The sequence below is a fragment of the Oncorhynchus tshawytscha genome, linkage group LG10, assembly GCF_018296145.1.
Source record: "Oncorhynchus tshawytscha isolate Ot180627B linkage group LG10, Otsh_v2.0, whole genome shotgun sequence".
Lineage (NCBI taxonomy): Eukaryota > Metazoa > Chordata > Actinopteri > Salmoniformes > Salmonidae > Oncorhynchus > Oncorhynchus tshawytscha.
This window is the reverse complement of record NC_056438.1, coordinates 60,944,198-60,964,698: the sequence shown is the minus strand read 5'-3', so window position 1 is coordinate 60,964,698 and position 20,501 is coordinate 60,944,198. Positions and strand designations below refer to the sequence as shown.

Genomic DNA, 20,501 nt, shown 5'->3' with positions numbered 1-20,501 from the left:
AACCCAATTTAGACATTGCACAGTGTAATTCTATTTCCTTTGGATATACTTGAGTTAAATTTCAAATACATTTTACAGTACGTTTCTCCATTACAGTGTAGTAGATTGAATTGAATTGAACTATCGAAGTTGGAATTGTTTGATTACATGTGGATTGGGTGTTGGTAAGTAGAATTGAATGCAAAGGGAAGCCAAAAGTGTAATGATCAATTAACACAAAAGTACCTTACAGTGGATTGTAAGCATCTGTTAAAACAAATATGCAACCCAAACTCTCACTGAGTATGCTTAAACCTGAGCCAGTCATAGGTGATAGTACCATCTGTTTGCTCAGGATTACTGGTACTGGGGAATCTCTAGTGTTGTGGGTGAGAGGGAGTTAGCAAGTCAACACTGTTAGCATCAACAAACTAATTCCTCATTTGTTTTAACACACCAATATCCAGAGAGACTATTTTTCTTTACAATGGATTGTGTATTGGGGACTCACACACACACACACAGTAAGCCAAAACCAAGAGCCAACCAAAAGCCAAAAGGCAACCATTGGACATGTATAGCCTATGCACATAGTGTTTATTGAATGGAGTAGACATGCATTGGAAGAAAATAGGAAGGAAAACTCTAGATAATTTTTTTCTACAAGTCAAATGCTATTGCACAGTCATAGGCTACACACAATCCTTATTTAACCTTTATCTTAATCATCTACCTAAATCTCAAAAGCACAGTAAAGATGATTATAGATTTGAACTTATGCCAACCTGTATGATATGAGGAAGCAGATGTCTGCTGCCTGTTGGGAACTTGAAAGAGCATTATGCATCCCATGTTTTATTAAGAGAACATGAAAGCTGATTTACATCCATCCCTGAAGATGAGTCAACAGACTTTCACACAGAAAGGGATTCTAATGAATCACATCAGACTTATTAAGTTAAACTAAATTGACTCAGCTTTCTGTAGATATTACTCACGAATGGACCAAAGAAAAAGACGTGGTTGGGCGATATTTTCCCCAGGTAGGCCTCAAGATACTAAACATATCAATTACTAGCTTACTAAAAACATGATTTATTGAAACTGTTTGCGTTTTGTGAATGTAGCAGTGGTTCTTCACTATATTTTGATTGTTAATTACTGGAAGAGAAAAGTGTGTGGTCGCAAGCGCATTCATTTGGCGCCAGACATTTGTTTGGCTCAACACTATATACAGTATTACTCTGTTTCGACTCACGCATTTTATTGTTAAATGTTTACTACTAAAACTGGTCACGGTAAACAATTAAATGGACATTTTAAAAGAAATGTGAATAATTTATTTGTTTTCCTTCGCACTTGAAGGGGTTTGTTTGTTCACATGCGTGCAAGCGTCAAAAAAGGAAGCACGTTCTATAGGTCAAGTTTTTACCATAGAGATCCTATTAAATTAAGTATTATAAAATGGTTGGTTCAAGTCCTGAATGCTGATTGGCTGAAAGCCGTGGTATATCAGACCGTATATATCACGGGTTTGACAAAACATTTATTTGTACTGCTCTAATTATGTTGGTAACCAGTTTGTAACAGCAATAAGGCATCTCGGGGATTTGTGGGATATGGTACTTAGCTGTGGTTTAGTGGCTATATACCACACTCCCTCAGGCCTTATTGCTTAATTCTAATTCTATGATTTTAACAGTCTTGTGGTTGGTAACCACAATTAACCTTTCAAATATGTTTCAAATATTACTGAAGGCATTTTTCATCACCTTGATTGAAAAGGGTGCATATATGGTAAGTACTGTATGTAGGCTGTGTTTATTGCCTGAAAACTTATAGGCCTATATTGTTATTCATGCATTTTTGTATGGTGATTGACCATTTGGGTATAATTATGGGCAACATTTTTTGGAACATTTTTGTTGCCACCCATGAGATTAAATGTCATTCCTGTTCACCTGTTATGTTGTACTTTTATCAAATGTTAAAGTTGAACACTGGCAATTTAGTAGCTCCAATGAGGGTTACAAAAGTGTGTGAATACCTTGTAGGCCTATGCAAATCCCAATATTAGGATAGATCAAATCAAATTTATTTATATAGCCCTTCGTACATCAGCTGATATCTCAAAGTGCTGTACAGAAACCCAGCCTAAAACCCCAAACAGCAATGCAGGTGTAGAAGCACGGTGGCTAGGAAAAACTCCCTAGAAAGGCCAAAACCTAGGAAGAAACCTAGAGAGGAACCAGGCTATGTGGGGTGGCCAGTCCTCTTCTGGCTGTGCCGGGTGGAGATTATAACAGAACATGGCCAAGATGTTCAAATGTTCATAAATGACAAGCATGGTCGAATAATAATAAGGCAGAACAGTTGAAACTGGAGCAGCAGCATGGCCAGGTGGACTGGGGACAGCAAGGAGTCATCATGTCAGGTAGTCCTGGGGCATGGTCCTAGGGCTCAGGTCAGTTGAAACTGGAGCAGCAGCATGGCCAGGTGGACTGGGGACAGCAAGGAGTCATCATGTCAGGTAGTCCTGGGGCATGGTCCTAGATGCCAACTAGTTACAATATTTAACATTAAAAAAATAATTAAGGAACAAATATATTTACTAACTTAACATGAACAGGAATGAAATGTACTCACAGGTGGCCAAAAATACATATCTAAAAGCCATACCCCTAATAGGCCAACTCTCCTGACCATAACCTAAGGATTACATTAAAAAGACCCAGCAGCTGCGTCAACCCAGGATGAAAGTGAAATAAACTAACCTAATGGTTAAATTAACCCATGAATAACATATTGAGTTATTCACGCAACCCAACGGGCTAGGTCAAAATAACCCAGCATGTGTTCTGTCCAATATTGTCCCAGTGCTGGGTTACCAAAGAACTCAAATCGGGTTGTTTTTAGCCCCCCATTTTATAGAGTGTAACATTAAGGGAACCTAAAGATAAATAATCCACTTTTGTAGAGATTAAAATGTTTTATCTTGTAACGGCTTCTTCTGAGGACGAAGGAGAGGACCAAAGTGCAGCGTGGTTAGTGGTCGTCATGTTTAATAAAGACCATAAACTTGAACACTACAAAATACAAAACAACAAATGTCAATAAACCGAAACAGTTCTGTTGGTTCAGACACACGAAGACAGACAACAACCACCCACAAAACCAACACAAAACAAGCTTCCTAAATATGGTTCCCAATCAGAGACAATGACTAACACCTGCCTCTGATTGAGAACCATATCAGGCCAAACATAGAAACGGGAAAACTAGACACACAACATAGGATGCCCACTCAGCTCACGTCCTGACCAACACTAAAACAAAGAAAACACAAAATAACTATGGTCAGAACGCGACAAATCTGTTTTTTTTTTTATGTGCAATATGCAGAAATTGCTTCACCATTTCCTAGTTGCTAAAATTCTAATAGTTTAAATAATTTCATTTTATGTAACAAAACAAGCCATCTACTGTACCGTGTAGAGTATCCTTGTACAATCTAAACAGTTGTGAAATATATTTTCAATAAACAAAAATATTGTATTTTCAACTGTTTGAAGCTGGTGTACAAAACCGGAAGTAAAAGACACAAAAAATAAAATTAAGCAAGGGATCCATAGAAATAGTTCACGTACAACAGACTTCTTAGACTTGCAATCAATGGGAATGACAGATCTATAAATCAGATTTCTACGTGAATTTGGTTAGGTCAACCAAAAAGTTACATATTGCAGCTTTAATAAAGCAGTCAAAATGTAGGTACATTTTAACAAGGTGAGCAACTAAACATTTTTCAATTCTAGACGTTTATGTCCCTTCTTGGTGTGTTTGCCTAATCATGACCATCATCCACATAGCTATCCCACTGAGAACAGATGTCAATTCAACATCTATTTTTATTGATATGAAGTGGAAACAATGTTGATTCAACCAGTGTGTACCCAGTGGGATTTATTTTTATTTTTACAAACTTTGTTTTTTTCTGACAGCAATTAGACATTTTACTTATCATTGAGGCTGTTATTTACATACCCTTCAAAAATAATTAACCCTGCATTAATCAGAAATTAATTGACACTTAATATTCTTGCACATAAGGTAAAGTTGCCCCAAATTACCCTAATATCTGTGTCTGCCTCCACACACTGCAACTTCCACCACAATAGCCCCACAGATTGAGAGGTGTCACATTTGATTTGCATTGAGGCTGTTATTTGCATACCCTTAAAAGTAATTAAAAGTAATTAACCTTAATTAACACTTAATATTCTTTCATATAAGGTGAAATGTAAGATCCATCCCTATCTATCAATACTCTTCTAGCAGGTTGAAGACACCCTTCATTGATCCATGATTGGCAGCAAAATAGTAAGATTAGGAATAGGAAACCTTTTATAGACTCTTGTACATTTCATTGCAATTGCAGTAAAATATGAAATCACGTCTAGGTAGGAAAGTATGGCAATATTTAATCAGTGTTTTATAGGGGTCTATTTACTGTTCAGCAGGTGCCAAAATGATTTCTTCATTTTTTTGTCAGATAGGCATAGATGGAAGACATAACCTGATAAATATTCAATTGCCTATGATTAATGTAGAGCATAATCATCCTCAGTAGAAACCCAAGTGTGTCATTCATTTGGATAAAGCTCAAAATAATAATTCATTCATAGGCCTAATGTAAAAATAATGCAAGATTAAGGGCATGTATTTAAATCTCCCAGCCTGAGCTTCCCCTAACATTTTCAGGCAGCGAGAGGAGGGCAGCAGACTGTCGATAAAATACATAAAGTGCTTTTCAACAGATTGTATGTTTGTTTTTAGATTGGAGAAGGAGGAGTTTCGAGACGACGGAGTCTCAAGGAGCCACATTGTGTTTAGTGAACTTGGCGAATTGACCAGTAGGGAGAGACAGTGAGAGATCCTGGCACAGCGACAGGGTATTTTCTGTTGGAGGGACTGTATGCATGGGAGGGAGTAGCAGCCTCAGTACCAGGCGGTGATCTCAGATCGGAGCGGAGAGTGGATAGGGGAGGCTGCTACATGCTGCTGCCGCTGCCGCCTTTGTTGTAAGCAGGGAACGTTTCGTTTCACCACTACATCCAGACTGCAGCAGATATACGGATATTTATCACGCATTGAAAGGGAAAATACATAACAAACGGCATATCAATGTACTTATACGAGGGCAGGGGACTGCTTCTGTTCACGCTCTTGGCCGCTTTGCAGGTAATGTGTCTCCGGAACGGTTTTGTTGAGTTGCACAAGACAGTTCTAGGACTATTGCTTTCTTTCTGTGACGATGCTGCTGCTGTGATCTGACGGGTTACGTGCCTGGTTGTCCGTTATAGCTTGCCTCCAAAAAGACTACATGGTCATTTTTGGGATGGATGCTCGTTATAATGCATCCAGTATTGGGAACTTGGATATGTGATGCGTCAACAAATAATGACAAGATGTAGTAAAATGATGTTGCGTGAAGATCAACCCTGGTTTGCTTGGAGCAGAAAGCACTACAGTAGTCTATTTGAAGGATGGGATGCTTGGCCATTTAAAAAGCTTCGCTTGTTCAAAATATGTTATTGTGTTGACTACAATGTATCACTCTCTAGTACCATATTCGCTTGCTTTCGAAATTCATGAAAATAAATCTAGCCCGCATAATCTATTATAAACATAGTCATATCTATTACGGTATAATGGACGTGGTTTAATAGTCCATATGGGCCTCAAGAAATACAATGTTTCTTCTTGAAGTATTTTTTGTTGTTGAACTTGCTAAAATGCTATACTTGCATATTTGTTGGCTACATTTGTAACCTTTTCACGAGCCAACATGATATGGTTAGTAAGTTGCTGCTGTCTATTGATGCAGGCTATGGGTTACAAAAGCCTATTATTATTTCTTCCTAACGGACACGGAATGAGCCTCGAGGCAATGGACCTTTACGTATTTTAATTAGGCTATCAGTGCAAACAACAGTTACGGTGCACTTATGTTGAGTTTCTCTAGGTTAGTGCAATCCAGAAACACTGCCAGAGACTATGCTGTGTTCGTTTTTAATTTCCTAACTACAAAATCGTCTTGACCTCAGCTGCTTATAGTGCCTCGGCAGAGTGTGAAGTAGGTTACCAAAGTAGCCTAGTCCAACCTTGTACTTATCACATTTTATAGTTCATTCTGAATATTATAGTTTCATCAAAATTATGTATCTTTTAATAAGTAATTTAGGACTGACTTAGCCTACTTGAGTTGTAAAATAAAAATGAAGGACTTTTTACATTTAAATTGCCAAAATGTTTAAATAATTAAAGCTGTAATATGAGAGACAGTCTAATGAAATGTAGGCCCATTTATTCATTTAAAAAACGATCTATGCTGTTCTATGCATGGTGGTGTGCTCTGTCAATTGATGATGTAGTGTGCTAGAAAGCCAGGCATACACCTCCCCCCGCCCCTCCCCCAGCATATTCGATTTAAATTCCGCTGATGTTGAATGGCAAGTGGCATGGATACTCTCAATTCTTGTTTTCCGTGGAACTTTTCTTGTTTCACATTCTTTTGTTTTCCGGTCTGGCCCTTCTAAATAAATAGTATTAAGTGTATTTGGGGATGTGGGATCATATGCTCATTTTATTTTGTTTTTGATAGTTTTTGATCAATTTGATGCCCATTAGGCTAGTAATAGATTATGTGTTATGTTATAATAGACGACGCACACTTGATGAGATAATTGTCCAACTCTAGATCTATCTAATGTCTAATTTGTGTTCAATTGAATTTGTTCCATGAATGTTTGTATTTTGTTTTGGAAATAAGATAAATACAGACAGATAATAATTTATTATGTAACAAATGGCAGAAATATAACTTATCGGATTCAACATCAGACCATTGTGATTAAATCAGAGATAGAGTTGGGGGAGATGAAGAGGGATGATGATGGGGAGGCGATGAAGAGGGATGAAGATGGGGGAGATGAAGAGGGATGCTGATGGGGGAGATGAAAAGGGATGATGATGGGGGAGATAAAGAGGGATGATGATTTAGTGTTTTGTTTGAGTAGACACAGGAATTCACACAGACAGACGCTTTCACCCCTACAGTTTAGTAGGAGTGTTAGTAGTTGTAGCCTAGCCCTACTGTTCCTGAACTTCATAGCATCCCGTTTACTCAGATCAGAGTAGTGATAAGGGGGACCGGCCAGCAGTGAGCCATAGACCCAACATAGAGCCATAACCATGGCCTGGGCCTGAGTCTGGGCCCCTCTCTATCTCCTCAAAGAGACAAATGTGGCCTGTTCTTGCCTAGCCATGCTCATTGGCTAATGGTTAACCCTTTTGGCCTCATTATCCTAATTGCAGTCCTTGCTATAAAAACAACAGGTGCATTTGTATGACTATGGAGGGAGATAGAGTGGAGGGTTCAGAACAAGACCAGGAGTTTTTGGGGTAGTCGAAAGTGCATTTTAGAGGGGGGTGATTTGTGATTCTGAATCATTCTAACCCCCTTCTCCCTCCTACCCCCTCAGATTGCAACAGAGGGCAGGGGCACCCCTCCTCTGTGTCGGCCTGGCTTCTCTGAAGATATGTACGTTGCAGAGATTCCAGAGAGTGCAGAGAAAGGACAGGCCCTTTTCAATGGTAAGTCCTGGTTGGAATAGATTTGTTTTCCATTACACTCTTCACTGCCTGTTTGTAGTATGTTTGTGCACATGTGCTTAAGTGTTTGTGTGTGTGTTTCAAGTTTGAATGTCACATGCACAAGTACAGTGAAATGCCTTACTTGTGTGTGTGTGTGTGTGTGTGTGTGTGTGTGTGTGTGTGTGTGTGTGTGTGTGTGTGTGTGTGTGTGTGTGTGTGTGTGTGTGTGTGTGTGTGTGTGTGTGTGTGTGTGTGTGTGTGTGCCTGTACTGTGTTTCATTCAACACATGTAGGATGTTGAGTGCGGTCGTGGGTAACAACAAACATCAAACATATTTAACAATTAGCGTTGCTGTTATGTGGGCCTAAAACCCCATGTTGTTTGGCTTGTAAACAATGAAATGTCAATCAGGATAAATGTAGCCCTACTTCTAATAATTTGCTTACACAGGCCTTTTTTGAACAACATAGTTCAATCATTTTCTCTCTCCAGTCTTAGCACAGTGTCGCTGAAAAACCAATGCTTAAACAGTAGGACAATGTGTTCCAGCTTACTTACTTTAAAAAAATATTTTTTGACCTCTGAATTTAAAGAATTAAAAAAAATGTAAAACCATTTTAAATTAGATTACTTTATACAGTACCCCTCATAGAAAATCCATAAACTTGAAGTCATGGAAAGTTTCAAAGATGGAGCCCCACTGCAATTTTCTTCTGAATAGGAAATGAAAAACCAAACCCCTCTACTTGTTTTTAAATGGAACCATGGCAGTTGTAATTCAAAAGGTGAACACATTGGATGCACTTGGGTGCAAAGCACAGTTATGGAATAGAAATTGTACTTATATCTTCTATGTCTGTTTCTGTATGTCAAACACCATTCATTATGACACATAAGCTAACCCACACAGATCAAATGGTCAAAGCTTTTACATGTTGTGTACTAATCGCGGACATATGCAATAATTATTATGCAAGTAAATTATTATGTTGCTTTCACAGTCATTAAATCATTATTTCTGCCATGTTAGCCTTAAACAGGTTCAAGGAAATGTGTAATACTTGCAAGTACAGTTGAAGTCGGAAGTTTACATACATTTAGGTTGGAGTCATTAAAACTTGTTTTTCAACCACTCCACAAAATTCTTGTTCACAAACTATAGTTTTGGCAAGTCGGTTAGGACTTCTACTTTGTGCATGACACAAGTCATTTTTCCAACAATTGATTACAGACAGATTACTTCACTTATAATTCACTGTATCACATTTCCAGTGGGTCAGAAGTTTACATACACTAAGTTGATTGTGCCTTTAAACAGATTGGAAATTCCCGAAAATGATGTCATGGCTTTAGAAGCTTCTGATAGGCTAATTGACATAATCTGAGTCAATAGGAGGTGTACCTGTGTATGTATTTCAAGGCCTATCTTCAAATGCAGTGCCTATTTGCTTGACATCATGGGGAAATCAAAAGAAATCAGCCAAGACCCCAGAAAAAAAATTGTAGACCTCCACAAGTCTGGTTCAAATGCCTGAAGGTACTACGTTCATCTGTACAAACAATAGTATGCAAGTATAAACACCATGGGACTACACAGCCATCATACCACTCAGGAAGGAGACTCGTTATGTCTAATAGATATGAATGTACTTTGGTGCGAAAAGTGCAAGTCAATCCCAGAACAACAGCAAAGGACCTTGTGAAGATGTTGGAGGAAACAGGTACAACAGTATCTATATCCACAGTTAAACTAGTCCTATATCGACATAACCCGAAAGGACACTCAGCAGGAAGAAGCCACTGCTCCAAAGCCGCCATAAAAAAAGCCAGACTACAGTTTGCTACACATGGAGATAAAGATCGTACTTTTTGGAGAAATGTCCTCTGGTCTGATGAAACAAAAATATTACTGTTTGGCCATAATGACCATCATTATGTTTGGAGGAAAAAGGGGGAGGCTTGCAAGCCAAAGAACCCCATCCCAACCTTGAAGCACAGGGGTGGCAGTATCATGCTGTGGGGGTGCTTTGCTGCAGGAGGGACTTCACAAAATAGATGGCATCATGAGGTAGGAAAATTATGTGGATATATGGAAGCTACATCTCAAGACATTAGTCAGGAAGTTAAAGCTTGGTCGAAAATGGGTCTTCCAAATTGGCAATGACCCCAAGCATATTTCCAAAGTTGTGGAAGAATGGCTTAAGGACAACAAAGTCAAGGTATTGGAGTGGCCATCACAAAGCCCTAACCTCAATCCTATAGAAAATGTGTGGGCAGAATTGAAAAAGCGTGTGCGAGCAAGGAGGCCTACAAACCTGACTCAGTTACACCAGCTCTGTCAAGCTTGTGGAAGGCTACCCGAAACTTTTGACCCATGTTGAACAATTTAAAGGCAATGCTACCAAATACTAATTTAGTTTATGTAAACTTCTGACCCACTGGGAATGTGATGAAAGAAATAAAAGCTTAAATAAATTGTTCTCTCTACTATTATTCTGACATTTAACATTCTGAAAATAAAGTGGTGATCTTAACTGGCCTAAGACAGGGAATTTTTACTAGGGTTAAATGTCAGGAATTGTGAAAAACTGAGTTTAAATGTATTTGGCTAAGGTGTATGTAAACTTCTGACTTCAACTGTACATAGCAGAAACATAAAGGAAAGAAGTGGTCAGTGGCCATGCTGTTTTATAATCCCAACCCCTCTCAATGGCTGTCATTTCCTTTCAGCACAGCTTCAGTATCACAGTTGTGTTTGTACAGTATCTGCTCTGTTGGAAATACAACATCGAAAAGCACACCTTGCTACATCTGACTATGCTTTTATCTGTTTCATTTGTATCTGTTTCTTTTTGCTTCTATACCATATCCATTAGAAAAACAAGACAAAATCAATGTAATGTTTTGTTTTTAATTATTATAATGATACTGACCAGCAACATGATTGGAAACAGTAATTACAATGTATCATGGAAAACATGACCAATTAATTGTTTTTTTGCGGTTAACTACTCCCTAAGTAAAAGTGCTGCCACACAAACAAATATCACACGATTACAGTCACCAATAGCACCTCTGAACAGTGCTGAGACTGAAGTCGTCAGTTCGGCTGGTGCCTAGCAAAGTGAACCATATGAGTGTGCTTGCATACTGCCTTAATTTTTGGGGAAAGAAGTGGCAATAGTGCTGTTTGTCCATTTTGAGATGCTGTTGCCAGCATACACTTCCTCAAAATAGTCAGAATTAATCAATTAATTAATCAATTAATTAATTAATTAATTAATTAAAGATAACTCAAGAAATATGTAATTAATTTTGATGTTTTTGCCAGGGAGATCTTAGTTGCGCAATTTTGCATCTGACTAGGATGTTTGGTGCAGTATTTCTCAAGTGAAAAAATGTGCACAAGGACGAGTCGTTTCTTGTTGAATGACAACAGGTACTTAATTGAAGAATCCCTACTGTTGACCAATCGCAGACGAGAGGGCATAGACTTCGACTACCGACTTCGACTTGCCTCTGAAAAAATGTAGTCTGCCCAAACAGTCGAAAAAACCCTTGCCAGAGTCCAAAACAAACAAAAAAGTCACAAAATGTCATCATAATATATGCACAAACTGTTCTGTTCTGTTTCGGCTGGGAAGCATGCGGACAAGTGGAGGCTGGTGGGAGGAGCTATAGGAGGACGGGCTTATTGTAATGGCTGGAATGGGATAAACAAAACGGAGTCAAACATGTGGTTTCTATATATTTGCTACCGTTGATTCCATTCCAGCCATTACAATGAGCCCGTCCTGCTATAGCTCCTCCCACCAGCCTCCTCTGTTGCGGATGCCTTGAGAGTGACTGCCAATAATAAAAGAGGAATATACCACCAATGTGCCATCCCAGGGATTTGGGCCTTGAGGTCATCTGAACCAGAAACTAGCTCCAGTTGTGTTGGATTTCACAGTGTGTTCTAAAAAGTCACAGTCAACTGAGAGTGTGAGTCAGAAGAGACTGGGAGGGCGAGAAGGAAGGAGAGAGAAGGAGAGAAGAGCGAGAGATAAAAAGAGAGAAAGGGAAAGAAGGAGAGTAATGGAGTGGTGGTTGGAATGGAAAGAGAGAGCTTCCTTATACCTGCTCTACAGCTCAACCTCCAGTTTGATCCTCCAGGTGATGGATTTCCCTCTCAGTTGAATTGTGGATGGGCCGTGACCAGGGGTAATCAGGTCCCCTTTTGTCTGCCCCCCTTCACCCCTCCCCTCACCTTCCTCTCTCCTCTTCTCTTTCTTTACCCTCCCTCACCTCCTCTCTCCTCTGCTCTTTCTTTTCCCTCCCTTCCCCTAGCCCTCAGCCCTCTATGGGGAGAGAGGTTCTCGGACAGGGAGGGAGAGAGGCACAGCACCCCTATGTCATTGTAATGCGTTGGCCTGGTGCTGGGGCTGCATGGGGCTCAGTAGCTCAGTGGCGTGGGATGATGCTAATGAAAGCTCCAGTCTCTAATGAAAGGCTCCTGTGGCATGTTTTGAAAGACAAAGCTCCCACGGTGTGGAGGGAGTGTTAAGCCCCCCCTCCTGTTTTCTAACTCCACTTTCACCATGCTGCTTGTGAATATTGTTTTTACCAGGAGGCAGGGAAACAAGGGCTTTTTGAGAGGCTCCTAGCCACAAGAGGTGTAGTGTGGAGACCATGACACCTTTGTGTTTTTTTATTTCGGTGAGTGTCTGCCTCCTGTGCATTTAATTACTTTTCTTAATTACATCCTTAGGCCCTAAATAATGAATGAATGAGGACTGACTGAATCTAGTTGCAGTCATTCGCCTCAACCATACCTGAGTGTTCATGCTCATTGTAACAGAAAATCCTTCCTTGTTATATCAGAAATAATCTAGCAGCTTCCTTGTAATATGCATGGACCTGTCCTCCTTTAGAAAAGCTATTAGAGAGTATAGTTATACTAAGCTCTCTCTGTAGAGCTGGAATAGATTCCTTCTTCCATGTTGGGAAGGAGTATCGTTGTGAATATGACTGTAACCCTATCAGTATACAGTACTAGGTAACGGTAATACGATCACTTTGTTCGTGCGGCAGTTGACCCTGTGGTGAGTGGAGACAATAGGAGCCTACCCTACTCTCTCTGAAGGTGATTCATTTCAGTAATTGAGTTACAGAATACACACCCTGAGTAGATCTGGGAGAACATCAGCATTCACATGCACATTTTTTTGGAATGAATAACAAAACCCAAAGTTTTCTAGGCCCGAAACACATTTGGCTCTGCTTGGGTATTCTCTATAATGGCAATTCCTCCACAATAAGCAGAAGTAATTGTTTAATTATAAAGACGTAATTATTTGTTAGGTGATGCAGATCCAGAGATTAACTATTGGTTGGCCCTGGCGAACGCTCCATCGGTTTTCAATGGAATTGTTCAGGTGGCTCTGAACAAAGTTCATTAGCAGGGCAGTGGAGGGGAAAGTGAGGGAGGACAATTATTTTGCTACGAGGCCTCCTCTCCTATGTATCCGATGATGTGGAAAAGAGGATTTTAGCTCTTTGTTTGTGAACGTAAAGCCCACAGGCTCAGGCGTTTTCCCACTGTCGGCCCCAAGGGCCTCTCGTGACCTTGTCTTTAAGCATCCCTATTTGTTTAGGGCTGGCTGATACCGAGTCCCTGAGTGGAGGCCTATATATCTACTTCCACTCACTACACTCATCACCATTCACTACCACAGCTAAGCTAAGATAGAAAGGACAATTTAACATTCATGTCATGTTCATTTCCTGTTTGATCAAAATGACTCATCTGATGAAATCAGCAGGTAAAATGGCCGGTATGGCTGGCGATGGTAGTGTGGACTGGTTAATGGGTTAATGGAGAATTGGCTATAGAGAGCTGACATGTATTGTCCTGCCTTTCAGACTAGGGGGCTTTTTAAGCAGGATTTTAAAGTGAGTCAGTAACAGCAGCATTATTCAGCAGAGTCTTTCCTCTCCAAAACTGGGTTAATGAAAAAGCCCCAAAGCCTAATTGAACTTAATACATACTCCTCTCACAAGCAGCCACCCTGCCTCCCCAACCCCCCACCACCTACTTTCAATCTTTTTCTTTATTCCACACTCCCCAAGCTCTTAAGTTTCAGATGTTTTCGCCTATTAAGTGTGCTGGGCTGATGGAAGGCAACTGTGGTTACAGTCTTCTTCAACCTCAGTTCAAGTGCTTTTAACGCCAGTGCGTCGACCGTGTCCACTGAGCTGTCTGTATCTGGCTCCACTGACTGGGGGTTCAAACCCTGAGCCGTCCTGGGGAGACACAGTTGACCGATTTCACTATATGGTTTAAACAAGCAGTGAGAGAGAGAGGGAGAGGGAGAGGGAGAGAGAGATAGAGAGAGACTTTGTGTGTACAACATCGGCTCTTTTTTTCTGTCTAATGAAATGAACGGTATACTGGATGGAAAGACCTGGGCATAAGAAATCACAACACTTTCCATGACTTTGTTTTTTAGTGTAGTTACCTTTCCCTGCTCTGTTTGATTAATACAAACCTCTTGAACCCACAGAGAATCAGACCCTTTTGACAAAAATAAAATATTGTGAGAAAAATAAATAATACACATTTTTTCAGGCTTTTTATGTTTTATTGGGGGGTGAGACTCCATTTGTATGGTGTTGTTGTTCTGGTTCTCTGCACTTTGTCAAGGATCCTGACGACCCCTGGTATAGAGTACAGCTGGGGCAGCTCTCTGAAGTGCTTGAGAGGCCCGTGTGTTTGGTAAGACGTGATCCTGGTCGACTCCGTCCTGTAAATTGGGGCCGGTGCTCAACCTCTTACAGCTCCAGGAAGGAGGAGGTGGTGCTTCTCTGTGTGTGTGTGTGTGTGCCTGTATTGTGGGGGGGGGTGAGCTCACACTGAATGGAGAGACCAGCCAATGGAGGTTGTGACCCTCAACGGGGTGGCCCCATGTGCACGACACCTCTCAGGGCATGCTGTCCTGACTTGCCAAAATTAACATCTATCACTGGAAAATGGAGAGTCGGAGCATTCAGAGGGAGCATCGGTCGGTTGGATCTCTATGGATGTTTCCACCATCCTCCATACGATACATGACAAATGGTAATGAATTAACGTGACTATCACAACGAAGTCAAAGGCATCTGCATTAGTTATGAGAGGCTGCCTGCGGAACACTGGAACACTAAGGGAATGTGATTCTCTTCTAATTGATGAACGCCCAATAGGCCCCCATAAATATATAATAAATTATAACAAATATACATAAGTTCAGGGGATGGGATGATCAGAAAACACATTCCTTTTGTAAATAATGTGTATCTGAGGGTTAGCCTGAGTTAGTGTCATGGCACAGCACATCATGGTCATAGATAAGGCAATGTGTAATAGCCTCGTGCAATGAAGGCTCTCACTGGCTACCTTGCTGCAGATGAGGTTGTGTAGCAAAGCACTGTCTGAAGCACTGATGTCTGTGCCAATCCTGAATTATTCAATAGTCAAACAAGGCTGCCTTAATATTCTAATCCCTTGGTGAGATGAGAACCATAAATACAGAAGAGACATCATCCTTCAGTCAGATGCGAAGAGGAGAGGAACAGGGGCTAGGAACAGCAGGACAACCAGCCCTTTATTTTCTTTTTCATTACAAGGATTGCATGTTACACAAGCTCCTCCATCTCTGTTTTTTAAAGTCCGACATCAAGTGCAACCCCACGACCGCACCTCTCTCCCCATCTCATTTGATGGGGGTTCTAAATTCCAATCCCCCGCTTCCCTTGTTTTAAGCCGATGCAGCACTTCTCTCTGGGTGATCCTGTTTGCAGCACCAGTCCATTGCTCTCCTTCTCATTCCCCCCTTCTCAGTTTTCCCGCACCAAGCGGATCAATAGATCCAGGGTCTTTGTTTGGCCTGATCAATATGTTGTAATGAAGGCTGTGCTCCAATTCCCAGCTAAAGCATGGAAGAATCAGCTTTATTTTTTATTGTTATGAGAACCTATACATTTTCATCACCTGCCCGCCTGTGTTGGTTTTGCCCCATGCCACGCCACCATGGCCTAGATAACCGCCACATATTGTGTCAGTTGATTGGATCTCAGTGGTATACAGTTCCTTCAGAAAGTATTCATACCCCTTGACTTATTTTACATTTTGTTGAGTTACAGTCTGAATTCAACATGGAATAAATAGATTTTACACACAATACCCCATAATGACAAGGTGAAATCATGTTTTTACAGAAATATCTCATTTACATAAGTATTCACACCCATGAGTCAATACATGTTAGAATCACCTTTGGCAGCGATTACAGCTGTCTTGCTGGTTAAGTCTCTAAGAGCTTTGCACACCTGGATTGTACAATATTTGACCATTATTATTTTCTAAATTCTTCAAGCTCTCTCAAGTCTTGCTATAGATTTTCAAGCAGATTTAGGTAAAAAAACTGTAACTCGGTCACTCGGGAACATTCACTGTCTTCTGGTAAGCAACTCCAATGTAGATTTGGCCTTGTGTTTTAGGTTATTGTCCTGCTGTCAGCTACAAATGTCTGGTGGAAAGCAGACTGATTCAGTTTTTCCTCTAGGATTTTGCCTGTGCTTAGCTCCATTCCGTTTATTTTTTAACCTGAAGAACTCCCCAGCCTTTAACGATTACAAGCATACCCATAACATGATGCAGCCACCACCATGCTTGAAAATATGGAGAGTGGTACTCAGTAATGTGTTGTATTGGATTTGCCCCAAACATAACACTTTGTATTCAGGACAAGTGTGAATTGCTTTATCACATTTCTTGCAGTATACATTTTTTATTTGGTATTTTTGTATTTTATTAGGATCCCCATTAGGTGTTGCAAAAGCAGCAGCTACTCTTCCTGGGGTCCACACAAAACATGACATAATACAGAACATTAATAGACAAGAACTGCACAAGGACAGAACTACATCAAAAAACAAAACAAAAAAAGGCACACGTATCCTACATATCAATACCAATACAAAAAGACAAACTATTAGGTCAATTAAGGTAGAGGTATTGTGTCGTGAGGCGTTGCTTTATCTGTTTTTTTTAAACCAGGTTTGCTGTTAATTTGAGCAATATGAGATGGAACGTAGTTCCATACAATAATGGCTCTATATAAAACTGTATGCTTTCTTGAATTTGTTCTGGATTTGGGGACTGTGAAAAGACCCCTGGAGGCATTTCTGGTGGGGTAAATGTGTGTGTCAGAGCAGTGTGAAAGTTGACTATGCAACAATTTGCGATTTTTCAACACATTAATGTTTCTTATAAAAAGAAGAAGTGATGCAGTCAGTCTCTCCTCAACTCTTAGCCAAGAGAGACTGGCAGGCATAGTATTTATATTAGCCCTCTGATTACAATGAAGATCAAGATGTGCCGCTCTGTTTTGGGCCAGCTGCAGCTTAACTAGATCTTTGCTCGCAGCACGTTAGTGCCTTGTTGCAAAGAGGATGCATGTTTTGGAATATTTGTATTCTTTACAGACGTCCTTCTTTTCACTCTGTCAATTAGGTTAGTATTGTGGAGTAACTCCAATGTTTTGGATCCATCCTCAGTTTTCTCCTATCACAGCCATTAAACTATGTAACTGTTTTAAAGTCACCATTGTCATGGTGAAATCCCTGAGTGGTTTCCTTACTGAGTTAGGAAGGATGCCTGCTTTTTTGTAGTGACTGTGTTTATTGATACACCATCCAAAGTGTAATTAATAACTTCACCATGCTTCACCATGCTTTTTTTATTTTTTTACCCATCTTCCAATAAGTGTCCTTCTTTGTGCGGCATTGAAAAACTCCCTGATCTTTGTGGATGAATTGTGTTTGAAATTCACTGCTCGACTGACGGACCTTACAGATGACCTTACAGAGATGAGGTAGTTGTTCAAAAATCATGTTAAACACTATTATTGCAACTTATTATGTGACTTATTAAGCACATTTTTACTCCTAAGCTTATTAAGGCTTGCCATTAACAAAGAGGTTGAATACTTATTGACTCAAGACATTTCAGCGTTTCATTTTTTATTAATTTGATGTTTTTGTTTGTTAAATACAGTACCAGTCAAAAGTTTTGACACACCTACTCATTCAAGGGTTTTTATTTATTTTTGTTATTTTCTACATTGTAGAATAATAATGAATACCTCAAAACTATGAAATAACACATATGGAAAAATGTAGTAACCAAAAAAGGGTTAAAAAAAAATCTAAATGTATTTTATATTCTTCAAAGTGGCCACCCTTTGCCTTGATGACAGCTTTGCACACTCTTAGTGTTCTGTCAACCAGCTTCACCTGGAATGCTTTTCCAACGGTCTTGAAGGAGTTCCCACATATGCTGGGAACTTGTTGGCTACTTTCCCTTCAATGTGCCATCCAACTCATCCCAAACCATCTCAATTGAGTGTGCCTTGAATTCTAAATAAATCACTGACAGTGTCACCAGCAAAGCACCCCACACCATTACACCTCCTCCTCCATGCTTCAAGGTGGGAACCACTCATGCGGAAATCATCCGTTCACCTACTCCGTGTCTCGCAAAGACACATCGGTTGGAACCAACAATCTCATCAGACCAAAGGACAGATTTCCACGGGTCTAATTTCCATTGCTCATGTTTCTAGACTCAAGCAAGTCTCTTCTTATTACTGTTGTCCTTTAGTTGCAGCAATTTGACCATGAAGGCCTGATCCACGCAGTCTCCTCTGAACAGTTGATGTTGAGATGTGTCTTTATTTGGCCTGCAATTTCTGAGTCTGGTAACTTTAATGGACTTATCCTCTGCAGCAGAGGTAACTCTGGGTCTTCCTTTGCTGTGGCGGTCCTCATGAGAGCCAGTTTCATAATAGCGCTTGATGGTTTTTGCGACTGCACTTGAAGAATCTTGACCTTCATTTGTTAAAGTAATGATGGACTGTTGTTTCTCTTCTACAAATTCACTTTTAACAAGGCACACCTGTTAATTGAAATGCATTCCAGGTGACTACCTCATGAAGCTGGTTTAGAGAATGCCAATAGTGTGCAAAGCTGTTATCAAGGCAAAGGGTGGCTACTTTGAAGAATCTCAAATCTAAAGTATATGCACTTATTTTGTTAAAACATGATTCCATATGTGTTATTCTGCAATGTATAAAATAGTAAAGCTAAAGGAAAACCCTTGAATGACTAGGTGTGTCCAAACTTGTGACTGTTGCTGTAATTCCACTTTGGTATTATGGGGTATTGCGTGTAGGTCAGTGACAGAAATGTTTTAATTTAATCCATTTTAAATTCAGTCTGTAACACAACAAAATGTGGAAAAAGTCAAGGGGTGTGAAAACTTTATATGGCTTCAATACCTCCGACCTCTAATGCAATTTTGCCTTTAGTAGTCTAGCAGTGAGAGGTGGGGTCTGAGAACACTTTATACTGATTCTTTCACGTGATCCGGCTCCATTGCATTCCAAAGGCCATATCATAACCATGAAATAGTAATGTTGTTAACGTTTTAAAGCAAGTGCACCCGTCTGCAGCTAATTTGCACAGGGGTGGGGAGGCTGGCGCTGCCTTTTAAGGCTATGATGCTCGGCGGTGTGACTGGAGAGTACATATTTTATTTATGGCTGACCTTTTTTCTCTCCAGCGCCTCCTTATCGAACAGGTAGTCTGCTCAGTCTTTCCACACTTTTTGGGAGCAGACAGGGACTTGAATGCAGATAAAGGTATTTTTATATGGAGGGTGGTTGGTGGAGGGTTGACATTGGCCCACGCTAACCCTTTAGTCTGGCTCACTTTTCACTACACAGCGCTCCTGCTCATATCGCTCATATCAGCCGCTAGTAGCCCTGTCTCCTGTTAGACTGTGTGACACTGACATTGGGCAGCAGTTAAAGGTGCCTCTCCATTGTGCCTGTGAGTGTGTGGGTGTTTGTCCTTGGCATATAATTAGCCTGTTCGCTCACCCCAGACAGTCCTGAGAGCCAGTGGGTCTCCTCTCCATCTCCACCAGTCAGAGGAGAATTCCAGAAACCACAGCTGTTGCGAAAGGACTTGCCTTATCGTTAGTCACATGACCTACCTGTCGTTCAAATATCTCAACCGACATTCAGCAGCATTCAATATGCTTTCTATAAGGGCTAACGTCATAGGCCTAGATGCGGTTCTTTGAGTGTCGTTTCTAACTACATTTTCAAATAATAATTGTGTTGAATGTGTATCCATGGGGATTGGATATGAAAACAAAGGTTTCATACAATAGGTGCATGGGTCCATCCTCAGTCATTTGAAGGTTATGTGCTTTTATTGATTATTTGCTTCTGAATCACACCTGGGCCCCTCCAGCCATGAACCACTCTGGCTTGGGTTTCTGAAATTGATGTGTGTGCTTCAATTTAAAAGACTGTCAGATAGCAAAGATTTTTTTTCTTAAACAATCCTTTCCTGTAAGCACTCTGTCATGAGGTGAGGTGTGACTGAGGAGACTGGGAATGGTTCCTGTGCATGGTGGTTTTGACTCTAATTCAGATGTTTGAGTTTGATTTAACATGAAATACATCTGGAAAGTGCAGAACATGACCCTTCTATGTAATGAGGTCAGGTATAAATGGCTGTATTGACCTCGATTTCCACATAATATGCTTTCATATATGTAGCCTAGTGTTACTTTTCACCAGTGAAACTCCAGACCTCGATGGAATGAAAAAACACTGTCCAGCTTGTACTTGGCAGACAACAGATCAACACAGTGGAGTGAAATGTTTATTTTATTAAAGGACCGACAGGCTTGTGGTTTTCACTAGTTTGTTTTCTCTCCGGGAGGCAGGCAACTTTAGTTTGGGCAGCAGCACAGTGAACAACTCCATAT

The 20,501-nt window shown here is 40.3% G+C and overlaps 1 protein-coding gene across 1 annotated transcript in view; it reads left to right on the top strand.

Annotated features, from left to right (window-relative positions):
* Nucleotides 1-4,965: 4,965 nt before the first annotated feature.
* The window catches only part of LOC112260568 (cadherin-2), a 108,627-nt gene continuing 93,091 nt past the window's right edge, over nucleotides 4,966-20,501 (top strand). Inside the window, exons 1-2 of the mRNA XM_024435793.2 lie at nucleotides 4,966-5,220; nucleotides 7,524-7,635. Of these exons, the coding sequence (XP_024291561.1) occupies nucleotides 5,164-5,220; nucleotides 7,524-7,635 (169 nt within the window). The 5' untranslated portion in view covers nucleotides 4,966-5,163. The remainder of the gene's footprint in view (nucleotides 5,221-7,523; nucleotides 7,636-20,501) is intronic.